General features: G+C 48.4%; 1 protein-coding gene across 1 annotated transcript; it reads right to left on the bottom strand.

Moving 5' to 3' along the window:
* Positions 1 to 131: 131 nt before the first annotated feature.
* Positions 132 to 19882, bottom strand: NUDC (nuclear distribution C, dynein complex regulator). Its single transcript, XM_012440058.2, has 9 exons — positions 19698 to 19882; positions 16719 to 16796; positions 4370 to 4573; positions 4212 to 4277; positions 3546 to 3665; positions 3257 to 3451; positions 1043 to 1126; positions 830 to 948; positions 132 to 399 (listed from the first exon to the last, which is right to left on the bottom strand). Exons 1-9 carry the CDS (start codon positions 19776 to 19778, stop codon positions 348 to 350), a joined length of 999 nt encoding a protein of 332 aa, XP_012295481.2. The 5' UTR covers positions 19779 to 19882; the 3' UTR covers positions 132 to 347.
* Between the last annotated feature and the right edge of the window lie 1336 nt (positions 19883 to 21218).

The raw sequence follows: 21218 nt of genomic DNA, 5'->3' as shown, positions 1-21218 counted from the left end.
ACAAAGGGGCAAGGACTTGCTCTAGGTCACATGGCAGAATCTAGGCTAGAAGCCAAACTCCCAGTTCCCAGCAGCAGCCATAAAGGGCCTGTGCCCCAGAGAAAGGCCAGAGACAAGAGAGGACACAGAAGGAGCTGGGCAAATTGCTTTAATGTGTAACAGTAGGCCAACTGGGGAGGACAGGACCCCAAGCCTCAGCCTTTCTCCTGATACCCTGGGACCTGTGTGCCTGGGCCAGTCCCATGCCTGCCCCAAGCCCTGAGGCCCACAAGTCCCAGAGAAGAGTGGGAAAGAAAGTTGGGTGACTGCAGCTCAGCCCCAAGAGTTCAGGGAGGAAAAAACAGGGGCTAGTTGAATTTGGCCTTGGAAAAATCCATTTCCGGATGCTGATCCATGAACCTGGAGAAAGGGAATCAGGAAGATGATGAAACAGCTCATCCTTCTCTTCTAAAGCTGTCCCTTCTCCCGGCACCCCCGTGTCAAATCTAATCTCTTTAGACTTCAGCAATACCGAGCCAGGCCGGGCAGGAGCGAGGCCAGGGTATCAGGCCCATCTGAGCCCTGAGGCTGGAAGCTGAGGTGCCAACACTGGCATCGTTTTCCTGTAGGTGGCAATGACCAGCTGTTACCCCTTCCCTCCTATCATGAGCTGGCCTTGCCCTCAAGATGACCTCAGCAAGTGACTAGAGTAGGCAAGCCAAAGCCATAAAGCCATAAACACGGCTGGAAAGGGGGCAGGGCAGCTCCTGAGGTGGCTCAATGATGCATTCAGTGCTGTCTAAGCCCCCAGGCACCCACCCTCCCCCAACCCCATCTCTGAATTGCTCACTTCTTCAGAATCTCCTGTTTCTTCTGTTCATCTGAGGTTGGCAGCCCCATGGACTTCTGTCTCTGGTCATACATCATCTTTTCCACCATGCTGCGGGTCTCACTGTCCAGGTCTGACAACTGGGGACAGGCAGTGACAGGGATGGGTAAAGCTCTGGAAACACCTAAGGCCCTCACCTTCCTGCTGAAGCTCCCCCAACCAGCCAGGGCTCACCTTGGAATTCTCAGGGTTAATCTTCTTGGTGTTGATCTCAGGGTCACTGGTCACCAAGCGGCTCCACCATTCCATCTTATTGATCTGTGAAGAGAACCAGGGGGAGGGAGGTGGCCTGCTTTGTGCACCAGGAATCACCCCTTAAACCCTTTCACAACCAAACTCTCTCCCATCCATATCCGCACCTGAGACCCATGCAGGCCTGTGCTGGGTCCAGAGGTACAAATGAGCAAGACTCTGCCCTCCCTGCAACTAGGGGAGGCACAGAGGCAAACAGTTACAAATCAGTGTGATAAGGGGAAGAAGAAAGCAGAAAGGGAGATACTCATCCAGGGTGGAGGGAGAAAAGTTCGAAAGTGACACTTGGGCTGAGCCTTAAGACAGAAAGCAGTACACCAGATTTAAAATGAGAAGAAAAAAACAATTTTTTTTTTTTTTAGATGGAGTCAAGCTGGAGTACAGGGGAACAATCTCGGCTCACTGCAACCTCTGCCTCCTGGGTTCAAGCAATTCTCCTGCCTCAGCCTTCCTAGTAGCTGGGATTACAGGTGCCCACCACCACTGGCTAATTTTTTGTATTTTTAGTAGAGATGGAGTTTCACCATGTTGACCAGGCTGGTCTCTAATCCTAACCTTGTCATCTGCCCACCACAGCCTCCCAAAGTGCTGGGATTACAGGTGTGAGCCACCGTGCCTAGCCAGAAAAATTTTTTAAGCACGGAAGTGCCAGGTGCAATGATCCTACCCATAGTCCCAACACTTTGGGACAGAAAGATCCCTTGAGCCCAGGAGTTTCAGACCAGCCTGGGCAACATAATGAGACCCTGTCACTACAAAAAACATTTAAAAATTAGACAGGTAGGGTGGCGCTTGCAGTTACTCAGGAAGCTGAGGTGGGAGGGTCGTTTGAGCCCAGGAGGTCAAGGCTGTGGTGAGCCGTGATTGCGCCACTGCATTCCAGCCTGGGTAAGAGAACAAGACCCTGCCTCAAAAAATAAAAAATAAATTTAAAAGGCAGGGAAAGACATTCCGGTTGGGAGGAAAAGCAAGTGCAGGGGCATGGAGGGGTGAGTGAGGGCAGCCAGTGCTAGTCAGGCAGGCTGGGACAGGGCCTTACGTGCCTGGGAAGTTCTTAAGACTCTTGGCCCTTTTCAGAGACCACCTTTATTTACTGGTGTCTGTGTCCCATCTCTCTGCAAAGGCAGTGAGATTGAGAATGTAGACTCCCTGAGGGCACTGCTTTTCCTACGTTTTGTTCACTGTTCTCTCTCCAGCACTTAGAACAAGAACGGTATCTGGCACAGAGTAGGTATTCAAGTATTTGATAAATTGAATGCATGTACAAACCTAGTAAAAAAGCAGCAGCTGGGCCGGGTGCGGTGGCTCAAGCCTATAATCCCAGCACTTTGGGAGACCAAGGCGGGTGGATCACGAGGTCAGGAGTTCCAGACCAGCCTGGCCAAGATGGTGAAACCCCATCTCTACTAAAAATACAAAAATTAGCCAAGCACAGTGGTAGGCACCTGTAATCCCAGCTACTCAGGAGGCTGAGACAGGAGACTTGCTTGAACCTGGGAGGTGGAGGTTGTAGTGAGCTGAGATCATGCCACTATACTCTAGCCCGGGCGACAGAGCAAGACTCTGTCTCAAAATAAAAAATAAAAAAAAAAAGCAGCCTTAGAATCTAAGCCTGTTTCAATCCTGACTCCACCCCTTCCCAGAGGTATGAGCTTTTGGGTAAATCAGTGATTTCTTTTCCTAACTCAAACCTGTAATCTCAGCACTTTGGGAGGCTGAGATGGGACGATCACTTGAGGCCAAGAGTTCAGGACCAGTCTGGGAAATATAAGGAGACCACCCTCTACCCCAATCTCTACAAAAAAAAAAATCAACGACAAAAATTAGCCGAGCATTGTGGTGTACACCTGTAGTCTTAGCTACTCAGGAGGATGAGGCGGGAGAATTGCTTGGGTCCAAGAGTTCAAGGCTGCAGTGAGCTAAGAAGGTGCTACTGTACTCCAGCCTGGGCAACAGAGTGAGACTCGTCTTTAAGAAAAAAAAAATAGGGACAGACCTACTTTAAAGAGTGTTGTCATGGGAATTAAGTAAGATAACTCCAGAATGCCCCCAGCATGGCTCCGGAGTAAAATAGGCACATATCCTCCCTTATTCTTCCATCAACACCCCATGCAAGAAGAGCTGGGCCTCACATACCTTCTCCAGATGCACAGTCACCACCTTGCCATCCTCAATGAGCCATGAGCTCTCCTCCACCTTCACTTCGTTGTAGAGCTCCCCACTGATGATTGCTGGCTGCCCCTTGAGCCCCACCTGGAGGTGCCGCCGCTGGATGTCCACCACGACGTCCTTCCCTTTCAGCCGGAAGTTCACACGGAAAGGGACTGCCAGCTGCATAGGGCAGAGGCAGTCAGGAGGGGCCACCAAGTGCTGCCAGCACCCCAAGCTGGCTCCCTAAGCTTCACCTCTAGTCCCTGCCACTCACGTCCAGTTCCGACAGGGTCTGGGTCCAGCGGTAATTAGGCAGGTCTGCCCCGTTGCCTAGGTTGGGCTTCAGTTTTCCTTTGTCCTTCTCGTCTTCCTCCTCATTATCTTCCTCAGTCTCCTGCTTACAATCAGGGACACTTAGCTACTTACTTAACAGACGTGAACAGATACAGAATGAACCCTCCTCACTGGGCCAAGCCCAGAGCTAGCACTGGGCATACAGCCACAAAAGAAAAGAGACCTGGTCCCTGCCCACTCCACAGAGGGGCAGATCCCCAAGCCTTGGTCCACTGGGAACCAGGTAAAACTTGGTTCTGATCTCCGCCTGAGAGGAGCTCAGACTATTATACCATGTGACAAAGGATATGGCTGGGCCCACAGAACACAGGCAACCTCAGATGGGACCTGTAATAGGCACTGCCCTCTCTGGCGCTTGGGTTTTTCTGCCATAAATGGGTTATGGTCAATGGGTTTTTATTTTTTTTTAACCTGGATCCTTTGGTTCAATGTCTCTGAGCGTGATCTTAAAGCATGGGGAAGATTCCCAAAGCCAGGAGGGGAGGAGATAGGATAAGGAAGGGTATTCCAGAGAAGGCAGTAGACAGGAGATTCCCTGGAAGTTCCAAACTCCTATCTCATCCCAAGTGCCTCCAGTCCATCTCACCTGCTTCCCTGGGGAGTCAAGGCTGCCATTCTTGAGCTGGGCCTCATAAGTTTCTGCATCCTTTTTCTGGGGCAAAGAACACAGCAGTTGGCAACAGGACCCCACTGCTCAGTGCCAGTGGGGATCTGAGGAATGGAGGAGGGAAGCCCACCCTTCACCTGGTCAATCTCTAGCTGCAGCCTCTCTGCCTCTTCATCAGTTAGCTCCTTGATCTGAGGCCCTGAGGTCTCTGACTTGGCTTCTTTGGCCAGCCTGGCCGCCCGCTCCGCCTTCTCCCGCCGCTCAGCCTCCTGCCGGGCTCTCTTCTCCCGCCGGGCCTTCTGTGCCAGCTGATTGTGGTGGCTAAAAGTCTGAGCGATAAGCTGGAGAGGGAAGAAAGATCATGAGGCATCAGAGCAGGGGACAGTGTCCCATAGCCTGGAGTCCAGCCCTCCCTCTACCTGCTGGGTGCAAGGGCAAAGCACTACACTCAGAACCTCGGTTTCCTCATCTGCAAAATGAGGAAAATACATCTATCTCATAGAGCTGAAATGAGAATACATGCAAACCACCTGTCTCAATAAACTGGCTGTTTTTAAAAGTGCACGCTTGGCTGGGTGCAGTGGCTCACACCTGTAATCCCAGTACTTTGGGAGGCCAAGGCAGGCAGACTGCCTGAGGTCCAGAATCCGAGACCAGTCTGGCCAACATGGTGAAACCCTGTCTCTACTAAAAATACAAAAAAATTAGCTGAGCGTGCTCCTGTGATCCCAGCTACTTGGGAGGCTGAGGCAGGGGAACTGCTTGAATCAGGGAGGTGGAGGTTGCAGTGAGCCAAGATCGCACTGCTGCACTTGAGCCTGGATGACAGAGGGAGACTCTGTCTCAAAAAAACAAAATAAAAAAGTGATGCTGTTACAAGCAAAAACTCAAGCCTCAGTCCCTTAGAAGCCTTTCCTCAGTTCTCAGGCCCACAGTGACCTGCTCCTCTGACTGATCACTCTTACTCTTAGTGCATCCAAGACCACAGTCCAGTTACGCAAGACTTGATGTCACACCCAGGAAGTCCACGTTAGCAGAAGGTCAGGGAGCTTTCTTGAGAGAAGAGCCTGGTCCCCCTCTCTCCAGCCAGCAAGCTGTCAACTTCAAATCCTTTTTCTCCACTACACCTTCTCAGGATGTTTCCACGCCATGATGTGCTAGCCAGCCTCCCTGCCACCCAAGGGCTAACTAACCCCCCATACTATGGCCAACTGTCATTATTTGGTTCCTGACCTTAGACAAGTGAACAACTTTGACTCTAAGCCTCGGTTTCCTTATCCGTCATGAGGATTGAGTATGACAGCATACATCAAGAGCCCAGTGCGAGGCCAGGCACAGTGGCTCACGTCTATAATCCTAGCACTTTGGGAGGCCAAGACGGGCAGATCACCTGAGGTCAGGAGTTCGAGACCAGCCTGGCGAACATGGTGAAACCCTGTCTCTACTAAAAATATAAAAATTAGCCAGGTGTGGTGACACACGCTTGTAGCCCTAGCTACCTGGGAGTCTGAGGCTGGGAGAATCACTTGAACCCAGGAGGCAGAGGTTGCAGTAAGCAGAGATTGCGCCACCAGCCTGGGCAACAGAGCAAGATCCTGTCTCAAAATAAATAAAAGCAATCTTGGCATGTGTTGTTCTTTGCCTAGAATGTCTAGTCCCCTCTGTCAGGTCATCTGGCAGACCAACTCAACCAGTCAAGTGTTGAAGTTTCACCTCTGGCCCAGGAACATACCCTTAGGAAAGTCAACTCAATGCCAACTCATACACAGTGTGCATGTGCACACACACGCACACACCCTTAGAGGCCTTGCAGGGCACTCACCATGTGATCAGTGGTCAATAAACCCTCTTTCAAGCATCTCTAAGGCAGAACTGCAGGGAAAGCTCTGCAGGGGCTGAAGGGCACAGAAGTCACCCTGGGGCCCCCAGACCTGGGGTTCAGCTATGCCCTGTGGATTCCCACCCATTTGACGCCAATTTCTACTGCTATTCCCAAACCCCCAGCCTCATGCCACACTACAGTAGCTCCACACTCTACAAGGTTAAAGAGCACCAAAAGTGCTCCCTAAACCACGAGTTAAACTGGTAGGGGAGGCCATTCTGCTGTCAATAGAAACAACAGGTCATGAGATAATTGTGCCAGCAGAGGCAGTTCCACCACAGGGCCTTGGTCCCAAGTCCCTCATCAGAGAGACCTTGAACTAAAGCCATTTGCCAACCAGGGGCCAAAGGGAGGTGGGAGCAGGGCCCTCCCCTCTCCCAGCTCCACTGAATCACGTCACATCCCATTTGTACTGTTCTTTCCTAGCTCTTGGAGGTTAAGCAAGGGCAGAGCTAAACCACCAGGCAGAGTCAAGGCCAATCACAGCAGCCTCTGACCCCTCCTCCCATAAGCTTGACCGAGGCCCAGCCTCAGACAGATAACCCCAGGGGTGTGGAAGCCTACCCAGAGGTTGTCACAGACTCAAGCTTCAGTCACTGGACACATCTTTGGGAACCACAGCCAACCAGGGTGGGGAGGGCTGGGCCTGCTCTAAAGCCAAGCCTGTCACTCTCCCCCAGAAGAGGCCCAGGACAGTACCCCAAACCATTCAATAGGCTTACGTGAGCATAAGCTTTCCCTGAGCTAGGCTGGGAGATGAGGAGTAGAGTGGTTCCTATCAGCCTGGGTAGGGCAGACCTTGAGGGGTATTTAAGTTGAATGTGAAGGTGTGAGGTCCTGAACCTGACCACCCCAGGGGTGGAGTGGGACAGGGGATCCACAACACATCTGAGGGGGATGACATACTCCAAAGAGTAAACAACAGGGGCTAACTTTGGCAGGGATTCTCACCCAGGGCCACCTGAGAAATTCTACTTCCCCCACCTACCCTATCCTTATCTGCTGGAACAATGGACCCATACCCTACCCCTTTAACCACTTCCTAGCTGCCCTGACACAGGACCCTAGGAAAATAGGGACTGAAAGGTAGTAGCTTTGGTGATGTCTAGAGGAAAGAGAAATGGGAGGGGAAGAGCAGGCAGGCCCTCATCTAAGGCACAGATCCAAAAGGTTCTTTGACTACTCGAAGTGCAACAGGGACCGCCTGCTGTGATCCTCAGAGCCAACTGGGGCCTCCCCTGCCCTGCCTCATCCATAAGCCAGTACCCTCAGCAACCTTCTTCTCTTCCTGTGGTTCCCAATTTAAGGAGTGGCATCACCAACCATCCAGTGCCCAAGGAGAAAGCAAAGAGTCATCTGTGAACATCATCTGGTACCAATCATGCCAGATATACCATTCCACTATCCTTACCGCCTAAGGTCAAACTTGTCACTTACTGGGTCTGGACCTCTTGCAAAAATGTCAGCAGCCCCGATGTAGAATGGACCACAGCTCCCCATGGCCTGCAATGCAGAGCCTATGCCTCTCAACCTCTCCCTGCACAGGTCCTTCTACCTGGCCTGCTCCTTGCTGACCTTGATCTCCTGGGAGTTCTTCCTCAGTCCTCAAGATCAGACCCAAGTGTGCAGGTCACAGCCATACCCTCTCCCAGGTGGATTTAGGCTTTTCCTCTGTAATTCTATTCCTAACACACGCTTCCCCAACCCTGGGCCTTGTTCCTTCTGTTTCCTGCACCTGGGAACACCCTTCTGCCAATCCCCAGTCCAAATCCTACTTTCTCTTTCAAGGCCATTCAGAAGCCACATCTTCCCAAAACCTTTTGGGATTCTCAACAAATAAGTGCCCTCTTTCCTTCCCAAAAACTCCCATAGAACTTTTTTTTTCTATCTTTTTCCCCCTCTTTCTTCTCTTTTTTCCTTCCATGAGATGGGGGAGTCTCACTATGTTGCCCAAGCTGGTGTCAAACTCCTGGGCTCAAGTGATTCTCCCACCTAAGCCTCTCAAGTAGCTGGGACTACACCATGCCAGCCTTCTCAAATACTTTTCAGAAGGCAGAAGAATTTCATGAAATAGCTGTTATTAAAATCCTAATCCAGGCTGGGCGCAGTGACTCTCGCCTGTAATCCCAGCACTTTGGGAGGCTAAGGCAGGCGGATCACAAGGTCAGGAGATTGAGACCATCCTTGGCTAACACAGTGAATCCCCATCTCTATTTAAAATACAAAAAAAAAAAAAGGCTGGGCGTGGTGGCTCAGGCCTATAATCCCGGCACTTCGGGAAGCCGAGGCGGGTGGATCACGAGGTCAAGAGATCGAGACCATCCTAACATGGTGAAACCCCATCTCTACTAAAAATACAAAAATTACCTGGGCATGGTGGTGTGCACCTGTAGCCCCAACTACTTGGGAGGCTGAGGCAGGAGAATTGCTTGAACCTAGGAGGCAGAGGTTGTGGTGAGCTGAGATCTCGCCATTGCACTCCAGCCTGGGTAACAAGTGTAAAACTCCATCTCAAAAAAAAAGCTGGGCGTGGTGGCACGCGCCTACAGTCCCAGCTACTCCAGAGGCTGAGACAGGAGAATCGCTCAAATCCAGGATGTAGAGCTTGCAGTGAGCCAAGACCACGACACTGCACTCCAGCCTGGGCGATAGAGCGAGATTCTGTCTCAAAAAAAAAAAAAAAAAAAAGTTGCTAATCCAGGTTGGGCATGGGGGCTCCATCTGTAATCTCAGCACTTTGGGAAGCAGAGGCAGACAGATCACTTGAGCACAGGAGTTTGAAACCAGCCTGGGCAACATAGGAAGACCCGTCTCTACAAAAAATACAAAAATTAGCTAAGTATAATAGTACATGCCTGTAGTTCCAGCTACTTGGGAGACTGAGGTAGGGAGATTGCTTGAGGCTGGGAGGTCAAGACTGCAGTGAGCCATGATCACACATCACTATACTCCACCCTGGGAGACAGAGCAAGACTCTGTCTCAAAAAAAAAATAAACAAATTAAATAAATGAATACAATGCTAGCTCACTGGGGAACTACATCTATGCAAATATTTAAGTTTCTGGGCACAGTGGCTCATACCAGTAATCCCAGCACTTTGGAAGGCCGAGGTGGGCAGATTGCTTGAGCTCAAGAATTAAGACTAGCCTGGGCAACATGGCGAGACCCCGTTTGTACTAAAAATATGAAAAAATTAGCTGGGCATGGTGGCACATGCCTGCAATCCCAGCTACTCAGGATGATAAGGTGAGAGGATTGCTCGAGCCTGGGAGCCGGAGGTTGCTATGACCCAAAGATTACAGTGAGCCGAGAGTGCGCCACTGCACCACAACCTGCATGACAGAGTGAGAACCTGTCTCAAAACAAAAACCCCTAAACAATGGGGTTTGGAATTTCTAGGTTGGTGAATACATCAAGGTGTTGGGAGGGTGGCACACCCAGAGAAGACATGGAGGCTCCACGCCCCACCCCCATACCTAACCCTACACAGCTATTTGGCTGTTTCTGAGTTATGTCTTTTATAATAAACCAGTGACAGTAAATAAGGCACTTTGCTGAGTTCTGAATCATTCTAGCAAATTATTAAACCTGAAAAGGTGGTCATGGGAAGCCCCAGTTTACAGCTGGTTGATCAGAAGTACACGAGGGAACCTGGAACTTATGACTGGTGTGTCAAGTGGGGGCAGCCTTATGGGACTGAGTCCTTAACCTATGCAGTCTGCAATAATTCTGGGCAGTTAGTGTCAGAATTCAATTGAACTGTAGGACACTCAGTTGGGGTCTAGAGAACTGGAGACTGGTTAAGTGGTGGAAAAAACCCATACATTTGGTGTCAAAACTGTTGTGAGTAAAAACCATTCTTAGGATGCAATACGCAGAATCCAGAATGTGGGAAACTTTGCCAGGACAAACAACAATATGTCTTCAAAAAACAAACTGCAGGCCGGGCTCGGTGGCTGACGCCTGTAATCCCTACACTTTAGGAGACCGAAGTGGTTGGATCACGAGGTCAAGAGTTTAAGACCAGGCTGGTCAAGATGATGAGACCAGGCTGGTCAAGATGTCTCTACTAAAAATACAAAAAAAATTAGCTGGATGTGGTGGCGGGCGCCTGTAATCCCGGCTACTTGGGAGCAGAGAATTGCTTGACCGTGGAAGGCAGAGGTTGCAGTGTGCTGAGATTGTGCTACTGCACTCCAGCCTGGGCAACAGAGCAAGACCCTGCCTCAAAAAAAAAAAAAAAAAAAGAGGTCTCTTGTGATTTATTTTTAAAAATTCTTTAAATTTTTTTTTGGTTTGTTTTTGTAGGCCAGGCATGGTGGCTCATGCCTGTAATCCCAGCACTTTGTGAGGCTGTGGCAGGTGGATCACCTGAGCTCAGGTGTTAGGCTACTGGAGTTTGAGACTAGCCTGGCCAACATGGCAAAACCTGTCTCTACTAAAAATACAAAAATTAGCTGGGTGCAGTGGCATGCACCTGGAGTCCCAGCTACTCAGGAGGCTGAGGCAGGAGAATGGCTTGAACCCAGGAGGCGAAGACTGCAGTGAGCTGAGATCGTGTGACTGCACTCTAGCCCAGACAACAAGAGTAAAACTCCATCTCAAAAAAAAAAAAAAAAGTCACAAGATATCTACTAATCCAAAAATACACCTTCAATTATATATAAGTGGCATGCAATATGGCAGTCCTATCATACCCATGAGGATTGGTTCTGGGACCACTCCCCAACACTATATCCCAGGATAAGTCCCTTATATAAAATGGCATCTTAGGCAGGGCGCCGTGGCTCACACCTCTAATCCCAGCACTTTGCGAAGCTGAGGCAGCCGGATCATGAGATCAAAAGATTGAGACCATCCTGGCCAACATGGTGAAACCCCGTCTCTATCAAAAATACAAAAATTATCTGGGTGTAGTGCCACACACCTGTGGTCCCAGCTACTTGGGAGGCTGAGGCAGGAGTATAGCTTGAACTCATGAGGCAGAGGTTGCAGTGAGCCAAGATCGATGCACTACCCTCCAGCCTGGCAACAGAGTGAGACTCTGTTAAAATAAATAAATAAATTTAAAATGGTATTTTATTTGCATATAACCTACATGCATCCTCCTGTATATTCTCAATCATCTCTAGATTACTTAATATCTAATACAACGTAAGTGATATGCACGTAAATAATTAGATTGTGTTTTTTAAAATTTGTGGAGTTTTTTTTTTTGAGGGGGGAGGCAGGGTCTTGCTATGTTGCCCAGGCTGATCTCAAACTCCCGGGCTCAAGCAATCCTCCCTCTCAGCAACCCAAGTAGCTAGGATTACAGGTGTGCTCACCATGCTGGGCTTAATTCATATTATTTTTTATTACTGTATAGTCATTTAATTTCTTTTTTTTTTTTTTACCCGAGACGGAGTCTTGCTCTGTTGCCCAGGCTGGAGTGCAATGGCATGATCTTGGCTCACTACAACCTCTGCCGCCTCCTGGGTTTAAGCAATTCTCTGCCTCAGCCTCAAGTAGCTAGGATTATAGCCACCCACCACCATACCCAGCTAACTTTTGTATTTTTAGTACAGACGGGGTTTCACCATCTTGGCCAGGCTGGTCTTGAACTCCTGATCTCATGATCCACCGCACCTGGCCAAAAAAAAATTTTTTTTCAAATACTTTCCATCAGCAGTTTGTTAAACCCATGGATGCAGAGCCCATGGATACAAAGGATTGACTGTATTTGTCCTTTTGTGACCAGCTTATTTCATGTAACATGAGGTCCTCAAAGGTACATCCATGTATGGGACAAGATTTCTTTCCCTTTTAAGGCAGACTAGCATCCCAGAATATGTCTAAATCACATTGTTTATCCATTCACCTGCTGATGGAGCCTTTGGTTCCTTCCACTTTTTGGCTATTGTGAAAAATGCTGCTGTGAACATGGGCGTGCAAATAAATCCTCCTTTCAATCCTTCTTTGGGGTATATATCCATAAGCACGACTGCTGGACCATATGATAGTTCTATTTTTAATTTTTTGAGAAACTGCCATAATGTTTTCCATAGCAAATGCACCATTTGACATTCTCACCAACAGTGTACAAGGGTTCCAGTTTCTCCCTATCTTTGTCAACACTTGTTATTTTGTTTTTCCTTTTAATAGATGCCATCCTAACAGATGTGAGATAGTACCTCATTGTGGGATTTGTTTTGTGTTTTTGGAAACAAAGTCTTGCTCTGTCACCCAGCCTGGAGTGTAATGGTGCAATCACAGCTCACTGCAGCCTCAACCTCCCAGGATCAAGCAATCCTCCTACCTCAGCCTCCCAAGTAGGTGAGACTAGAGGCATGTGCCATGAGGTCTGGCTAATTTTTATTTATGAGTTCCTAAATATGAAATTAACAATTAAATGGTATTTGTCCTCTGCATTGCATATTTTCTCATAATCTAGTATTCTTCAATTGACTTAAATGTCTCTTTTACCATTTACAAATTTTCAGCATTTGAAGAGGCAAACAGAACAGCTACCTCTTCTTTTACAGCTTCCAGTTTTCTAATCTTCAAGTCTCCCCCACACAAGACTAGTTTCCTAGCTTTCCTTACAAGACTTATCTGTAATTTATTTTTATAAAGTATGACAGATGGTAAATTTTGTTTTAACCAAAAAAAATCCATGTAGCAGTAAGACTTATTAAATCATGCTTTGCCTAATGAACTGAATTACCACATTAGACATATTTAATCCTCATAAATGCTAGACTTTATTTCAGGATTCTCTATTCCATTTCACTGGTCCATTTTCTCTTCTTCTATCAGTATCATATTGATTAGATCACTATGGCTGTACTCAAGTCTACAAGTCCTACCCCCAAAACTATAAAAACCAAAAGTGCTTTTGTATATTTTATAAGTTTGTGGCATGAGGTATTTACATCCTTCGTTTCTTCCACTTGGTATGTATATTGATATATATATTTCTCTGCAGAAGTATTAATGTGTTTTGTTATAGGACACAGCTCCTAGCCCTGGGATTGGAGTATTTTATATAATGTACATTATATACACTGCATGGTCTTCCTGAAATCCAAATAATTAAATCCCAAAACACATGTGGCCCCAAGGGATTCTGAAGTGGATTGTGGACCTTTGCCTTTTCTTTTTTTTTTTTTTTAAAGACAGAATCTCACTCTGTCACCAGTTGCCAGGCTGGAGTGCAGTGGCACAATCTCAGCTCACTGCAACCTCCGCTTCCCAGATTCAAGCAATTCTCCTGCCTCAGCCTCCCGAGTAGTTTGGACTACAGGCGCACGCCACCACACCCAGCTAATTTTTGTATTTTTAGTAGAGACGGGGTTTCACCATGTTGGCCAGGATGGTTTTGATCTCTTGACCTCATGATCTGCCCGCCTCGGCCTCCCAAAGTGGTGGGATTATAGGCGTGAGCCACCACGTCCAGCCCGGGAGAGTCCATTGTTATTAAGGCAGGGCTAGGGCTTACTTCAGAATCAATGTCATCTCCAAAGTGCTGGGATTACAGGCTTGAGTCACCGCGCCTGGCTCTTTTTTTTTTTAAAGACAGAGTCTCACTCTGTTGCCAGGCTAGAATGCAGTGGTGTGATCTTGGCTCACTGCAACCTCCCGGGTTCAACCGATTCTTCTGCCTCAGCCTCCCAAGTAGCTGGGATTACACTCACATGCCACCATACCTGGCTAATTTTTGTACTGTTAGTAGAGACAGGGTTTCACCACGTTGGCCAGGATGGTCTTGATCTCTTGACCTCATGATCTGCTCGCCTCAGCCTCCCCAAGTACTCCCAAAAGTAAGCCATTGCACCTGGCCACCTTTTTTTAATCCTCCTAACAGCCTTGTGAGATAAGGATTACCCCCTCTTATAGTTAAGAAAAATTAGGTAGTCCCAGCACTTTGGGAAGCTAAGGTGGGTAGACTGCACTGCTGTGCTCCAACTGAGACAACAGAGCAAGACCCTGCCTCAAATACACACACACCAGGGTTCACCTCTCTCCCTTCTTCCAGCTATTCATCCTTCATACCTGAAGCATCGCTTCCTCAAAAAGTCTTCTCTGAGCCCCCTTCCTAGGTTAGTTTTATGTTCCCAGGGCTTCTGCCCCAAGAACCACTACTTTTTTACTGCTTGGTTGGTTTTTTTTTTTGGCTACACTGTGAGATCCATGAAAACAAAGAACATTTGTATTCACCTCTGCAATCCCAAAGGGTTTGGTATAGGACCTAACACAATCCGAAGCATTAAGTGTTCAACAAATATTCATTGAAAAACTTAGGCTGGGCACGATAGCTCACGCCTGTAATCCCAGCACTTTGGGAGGCCGAGGCAGGCAGATCACCTGAGGTCGGGAGTTTGAGACTAGCCTGACCAACATGGAGCAATCCCATCTCTACTAAAAATACAAAATTAGCTGGGCATGGTGGCGCATGCCTGTAATCCCAGCTACTCAGGAGACTGAGGCAGGCGAGTCGTTTGAATCCGGGAGGTGGAGGTTGTGATGAGCCGAGATCGCGCCACTTCACTCCAGCCTGGGCAGTAAGAGTGAAACTCTGTCTCATACACACAAAAAATTAGACTATTAGCTGGGCGCGGTGGCTCACGCCTGTAATCCCAGCACTTTGGGAGGCCAAGGCGGGTAGATCACGAGGTCAAGAGATCGAGATCATGCTGGTCAACATGATGAAACCCCGTCTCTACTAAAAATACAAAACATTAGCTGGGCATGGTGGTGCATGCCTGTAATCCCAGCTACTCAGGAGGCTGAGATAGGAGAATTGCCTGAACCCAGGAGGCGGAGGTTGCAGTGAGCCAAGATCGCACCATTGCATTCCAGCCTGGGTAACAAGAGCAAAACTCAGTCTCAAAAAAAAAATTAGACTACTGATATCATAAGGTAGTCTGGCCCACAGAAAAACCAGAGGTGACAGTGACAACACAGAAAGAATACCTGAGCTAGAAGGGGTCTATTTTCTCCCATTTTACAGATGGAAAGAACCAGAGAACTGGTGGGAACTCGACTAGGTGACATAGCTAGACCAAGAACATGGGACTCTTACTCTTAGGTAATGTGTCTATGACAGAGTAGCCTCAAACCTCAGGACACATTAAAGAGTTTACCAATTTGTTAAAACCTTGAAGCCACAGAAAACAGTTTGCAAAATGTCTCCTTATTATGTCTCTTACTGATGTCTATTATAAAGATAATGGCGCAGGGCGTGGTGGCGCATGCCTGTAATCCCAGCTACTCAGGCGGCTGAGGCAGAAGAATTGCTTGAACCCAAGAAGTGGACATTGCAATGAACCAAGACTGTACCACTGCACTCCAGCCTGGGTGACAAGAGCAAGACTCTGTCTCAAAAAAAAAAAAAAAAAAGATAACTGCTAAGTGAAGTACAGTCCTCATGATATAACAATTTTCAAAAATGTAATTACAACTTTAAGGAATCAGAAAGAAGTTCAAGATCTCAGAATCAATACTACAAAATAAAAATCCTTGAACTCTAAGTCACAGGATCTGGGAAGACGTGGCTTTGAGTATTCCTAAATTTCTTTCTAAGCATCAGTTTCTAACATTTGCCCAGTCTCATCTCCCAGGTTAACTAGTTAAAACCTCCTCAGGCTGGGTGCAGTGACTCACACCTGTAATCCCAGCACTTTGGGAGGCTGAGGTGGGTGGATCACTTGAGGTCAGAGGTTTGAGATCAGCCTGGCCAACATGGTGAAACCTCATCTCTACGAAAAATACAAAAATTAGCTTGGGCGTGGTGGCATGTGCCTGTAATCCCAGCTACTTGGGAGGCTGAGGCACGAGAATTGCTTAAACTCAGGAGGCAGAGATTGCAGTGAGCCGAGATCGTGCCACTGCACTCCAGCCTGGGCAACAGAGTGAGACTCTGTCTCAAAAAAATAAATAGGCCGGGCGTGGTGGTTCAAATCTGGAACCCCAGCACTTTGGGAGGCCAAGGCAGACAGATCACAAGGTCGGGAGATCGAGACCATCCTGGCCAACATGGTGAAACCCCATCTCTAATAAAAATGCAAAAATTAGCTGGGCTTGGTGGCAGATGCCTTTAATACCAGCTATTCGGGAGGCTGAGGCAGGAGAATTGCTTGAACCCAGGAGGCAGAGGTTGCAGTGAGCCGAGATTGCACCACTGCACTCCAGCGTGGCGAAAGACTGAAACTCCGTCTCAAAATAAATAAATAAAATAAAAATAAAACCTCCTCATTGGAAAAGGAACTGAGAGGCACTGTGTCAGGGGCAGAAGGCAGGTTTACAACAGACTGGGTTCAACCCTGGTTCTCCCACAACTCAGCGCAAGACCTTGGACAAGGTACAAAACTCTCTTAAGCCAATTTCCTCAGCAGGAATAGTTAACACCTGCCCCTCTTATAGAACTGCAAAAATCATGGGAAATAAGGTAGGTAGAGCACTGAGCAAGGAGTGGAGCTTGAGGAAAGGAAGGCTTGCTTCCCTTCCTCAAATTTGGCATTTTGCTTCTGCTGAATGTTACTATTATGCCAAAGGAAAGCCAGGTGAGCTTCTCTTCTGAAGACACAGAGCTGCCCAAAGGACAGCGGTTTCTAACACTTACCTTCTCCGCCATCCCCTCTTCTCCTCCAATGAAAAAGTCTGTTTTGCGTCGAAGGAAGCTGAAGAAGGTGTTCACAAGCTGAAAGAGGAGGAGAAGATCAAAGCTGTGGAGCTGCCATATTGGGAGCCCTTCAACTGCACATAAGTCAGCTTCTTTTGTCTAGGAGGGCACTTAGAACTTGACTATTTTTCCTCTGAGCCTCCCAACTGAGGAGACATCCTCTGCATAAGGTTATCTTAGTCACTTCTACCATGAAGCAGATTTCTCATATCCTGCATGGATGTGTGCACATTTCACTTTCCTTGTGATGCTAGAAGCAGCCTAACTGTACAGAACACTCCTCTACATCCAGGGCATGAAAAGCCTGGGCCCAGCTTTCCTCTCCAGAAAGTAAAAAGCCCATCAAGACACTGGCTAAAGCCAGGCGCGGTGGCTCATACCTGTAATCTCAGAACTTTGGAAGCTCAGGTGGGCGGATCATTTGAGGTCAGGAGTTCAAGACAGGCCCGGCCAACATGGTGAAACCCTGTCTCTACCAAAAGCATAAAAATTAGCCGGGTGCAGTAGTGGGTACCTGTAATCCCAACTACTCGGTGGCTGAGGCAGGAGAATCGCCTGAACCCAGGAGGCAGAGGTTGCAGTGAGTGGAGATCGTGCCACTGCACTCCAGCCTGGGTGACAAAGTGAGACCTTGTCTCAAAAAAAAAAAAAAGGCTAGGCGTGGTGGCTCACACCTGTAATTCTAGCATTTTGGGAGACTGAGGTGGGTGGATCACGAGGTCAGGAGTTCAAGACCAGCCTGGCCAAGATGGTGAAACTCCATCTCTACTAAAAACTACAAAAATTAGCCGGGGGCAGTGAGAGGCACCTATAGTCCCAGCTACTTGGGAGGCTGATGTAGGAGAATTGCTTGAACCCAGGCAGCAGAGGTTCCAGTGAGCCAAGATGGTGCCATGCACTCTAGCCTAGGCGACAGAGTGAGATTCTGTCTCCAAAGAAAAAAAAAAAAACAAAGACACTGGGTAAGTTACTGGGTCAAAGCAAGAGGGAGGGGAGCAAATGAAGTCACTTCAAAGGAGGATAAGATGGACTAACTCTGGCTGGGGTGCAAGTGTAGCCAGTGGTTAAAGACATGGCTTTGAGTATCAGACTGAAATATATTAGTTTTTGACTTTGCAGAAGTTTCTTAACTCTGTAGAACAGGAGTAAGATATAGGACCTATTTCTAGGGACCTGGTAAGGATCATGAGGTCATGGAGGTGAGGCCTTTAGCAATGTATGGCACAGAGCAAGAGACCCACTGGCAGAGGGTAAACACCTTACAAATAGGAGCCATAAACCATGGCTTAGTCTACCCAGCATTGCAGGGCACCAGATATGGCTATGAGTACATGCTCAATAAAATTCTTGCTGAATGAAACAACCTCGTGGTGACCTAAGGTCAGCACATACAAACCCTTTATTTGCCCAAGAGTGAGTCTAAATCTGATGCTAGAACATATCTCAATGGTTTCAATTCTTGTTTCTAGACACTTTTTCAATTTGCTCAAAAATGAACACGCTTCCCAATCCAGTTTTGTATCAACAATTTAGGGGAATGGAGACAGGAAGGTTTTTCATACTTGCAAACTAGAAACACTCTCCCCACCACAATGGGCTCAGAAGTCCTTGGTCGCCACAGACACCTAAGTCAAAGAATAGGAATAGAAACCTATCCTCAGTGAGATACAATCAGCCACGGACTCCAGGAAGCACACTGACCTGTGTAGGCCAGGACCATACGCACTGCATGATCTGGGCAAATCCCTGTCAGTTCTCTGGCTCTGAAAATGAGAGTTCTGATCCTGACAGACTTTTCTACCTGTAACTTAGACTTTCTTTTCTTTTTTGAGACGGGAGTTTCCCTCTTGTTGCCCAGGCTAGAGTGCAACCATGCGATCTCAGTTCACTGGAATCTCCGCCTCCCGGGTTCAAGTGATTCTCCTGCCTCAGCCTCCCAAGTAGCTGGGATTACAGGCATGCATCACCACGCCTGGCTGATTTTGTATTTTTAGTAGAAAAGGGGTTTCTCCATGTTGGTCAGGCTGGTCTCAAACTCCCGACATCAGGTGATTCGCCTGCCTCGACCTCCCAAAGTGCTAGGTATACAGGAGTGAGCCACTGCTCCCAGTCAACTTTGTACCTGTTCAGAAAAACCAACTCCAGAACCCTAACAGTTGGCTTATAATTTATACAGTATGTGTTACTGTGTCTGTCACTGGGCACGAATTATGCCTTTGAAAAGCTCTTTGTAAGCTCTATCAGGACGAGGGCAGGTTTTTGCATCCCAGGCCGCATTGAGTGTGGGACACACCTCAATCACACAACAAATACTTGTTGAATGAAAAAGCCTTATTACTGAGAACTCACTGTTCTTCACTACTCTCGGGAAACTGGCATTCGCAGCTGTCTCATAGACAAGGAAACTGAGGCTTGGAGAGATATAAAGGTTCCAAGTTGGTAGGTGGTGGAAACTAATTGTGAACACAGGTCTCCTATTCTCCCATTCAAGGCCTAACAAGACCACGCGCTAACATCACCCCGAGCCCACACCGCACACATTCGTCGACTCGCCCCAAGCCTTGGTGGATGCAAATCACGATATTTGGGATGGTTCTTACTAAGGGATGCTCCTGGGAAGCCTTCATCAAAGGGGAAACGGGGTTGGGGGCATATGTGAGACTAAAGGGGGATCCTACGCTTAGGGACGCGGGAATTGCTAAGATAGAAACTACTGAGGGGCGCCGGGGCCCGGGACTGATGCGAACCCGGTGAGACCTGCCGGCGGGCGGCTGAGCCGGAAGCTGGGCGCAGTGAGAATGTGGGGGCATCCTAGAACCCCGCGAAGCCCAGGGGTGAGTCTCCGCCCTCGAAGGCAGAGAAGGGCGGAAGGAGCATGGCCAGGGCCGCCGGGTGGGCCGACGCCGCGCGGGCCGTTACCTCCTGCACGCCTCCCTCGTGCTGTTGAGCCATAGCCAGCAACATGCCGTCGAACCGCTCCTCCTCCTGCTCTCCGCCCATTGCGCCGGCTCCGATCCACGTCCCGAGCTCTGCACTCTAGCCCCGCGCTCTCTCCGTAGCTTCGCGTCGCGTTGGGCCCAACAGCTCCAGTCGTCCGCCTTCCGCAGCGGAGCCGGAAACACGCACGCGCGCGGCCGCCCAGGCCCGCCTCCTCCCCCTCTCTTCCCGCCTTCCTCCCAGCCCGCGGCCATTGACCGTGCGGCCCGCTTCGCCAGCCATTGGTCGACTTTCTGAGCCAATCAACGAGCGCGTTCACGAAACGGTGGGCGGAGCCCTGCGCCCTAGAGTTTGGCGTGAGTTGCTATGGTCACCCGATGCCGTGGAGACTTCTAGAAAGCTCTGGACTCAAATCTGGCAGTGTTGGAAGTTAAAAAGGGGCAAGTTTGGCTTCTCTCCGTTGCTAATGACCTCCCATCTTGTGGAACAGTGAAGCTGAAAGTAGCCTTAGTCATCTCTTCCAATCCTAGAAGGGACTTACCCAGAGGACAGCCTCCTCCTCATCGACCTCATTACATACTTGACCAGGGCCAGCTTCATGGGCATACAAATTGCAGTCTCACAGGGCCCAGGCTTAGAAAGGCTCCACGCTTGGTTTAATGCTTTTCTGTTGTAGCTTTGAAATTCTTAATAATTTTGGAATAAGGAGGCCCACGTTTTCATTTTGCACTGGGCCCAGGAAATTATGACAGGTGCTGAAATTGACCTTCACTTCTGTTAATGCTGGGACAGGACCCAGCCATCCAAGCTAATCCCTCCACTTGTGCAGTGAATGTCATCATCTTAGTCTTCTCAGGAACTCTAGCACTGTAATTGTCCCTTTTTTTTTTTTAAAGCTTCTGCATCACAAATATCTTCCTTCTGGATCATTCCCTTAAATACACAAACATGCTTTAATGTCTTTTTGTTTGTTTTTAGAGATGGGATCTTGCTTTCTTGCCCAAGCAGGAGTGCAGTGGCACCATCATGGCTCACTGCAGCCTTGAACTCCTGGACTCAAACCATCCTCCCCACTTCAGCCTCCCGAGTATCTGGGACTACAGTTGCACACCACCATGCCCTGCTTTTTTTTTTTTTTTTTTTTTGGTAGAGATGGACTCTATGTTGCCGAGGCTAAGTCTCAAACTCCTGCTCTCAAGCCCTCCTCCTCCTGTCTCAGCCTCTCAAAGTGCTGGAATTACAGGTGTGAGCCACCATGCCCAGCCCTATTTTTAAATTATTATTCCATGACCCACTTTCTTCTGCTGGTACCTCCCCAATTTTTAGCTCTCATTTACAACAAACTTGTTTGCTTGTTTCTCTACTCCCTCACCTTCCATCTCTCTACAATTTATTCCAGTTTTTTTTTTTTTTTTTTTTTTTTTTTTAGTGAGGCAGAGTCTCACTCTGTTGCCCAGGTTAGATTGCAGTGGCACCATCTTGGTTCACTGCAACCTCTGCCTC

The sequence above is a fragment of the Aotus nancymaae genome, unplaced genomic scaffold (genome assembly GCF_030222135.1).
Source record: "Aotus nancymaae isolate 86718 unplaced genomic scaffold, 86718_ANA_hifiasm-v0.15.2.pri h1tg000053l, whole genome shotgun sequence".
Lineage (NCBI taxonomy): Eukaryota > Metazoa > Chordata > Mammalia > Primates > Aotidae > Aotus > Aotus nancymaae.
This window is presented reverse-complemented; position numbering and strand designations above follow the sequence as displayed.

Bases quoted from the DNA above. Each gene is read 5' to 3' on its own strand.
- NUDC (XM_012440058.2), bottom strand. From the start codon at position 19,778: ATGGGCGGAGAGCAGGAGGAGGAGCGGTTCGACGGCATGTTGCTGGCT. The intron at 4,574-16,718 runs GTAAGTGTTAGA...TTCCCTCTCCAG, and splicing joins AAGAGGGGATGGCGGAGAAG to CTTATCGCTCAGACTTTTAG. The intron at 3,452-3,545 runs GTGAGTGGCAGG...TGCCCTATGCAG, and splicing joins AGACCCTGTCGGAACTGGAC to CTGGCAGTCCCTTTCCGTGT.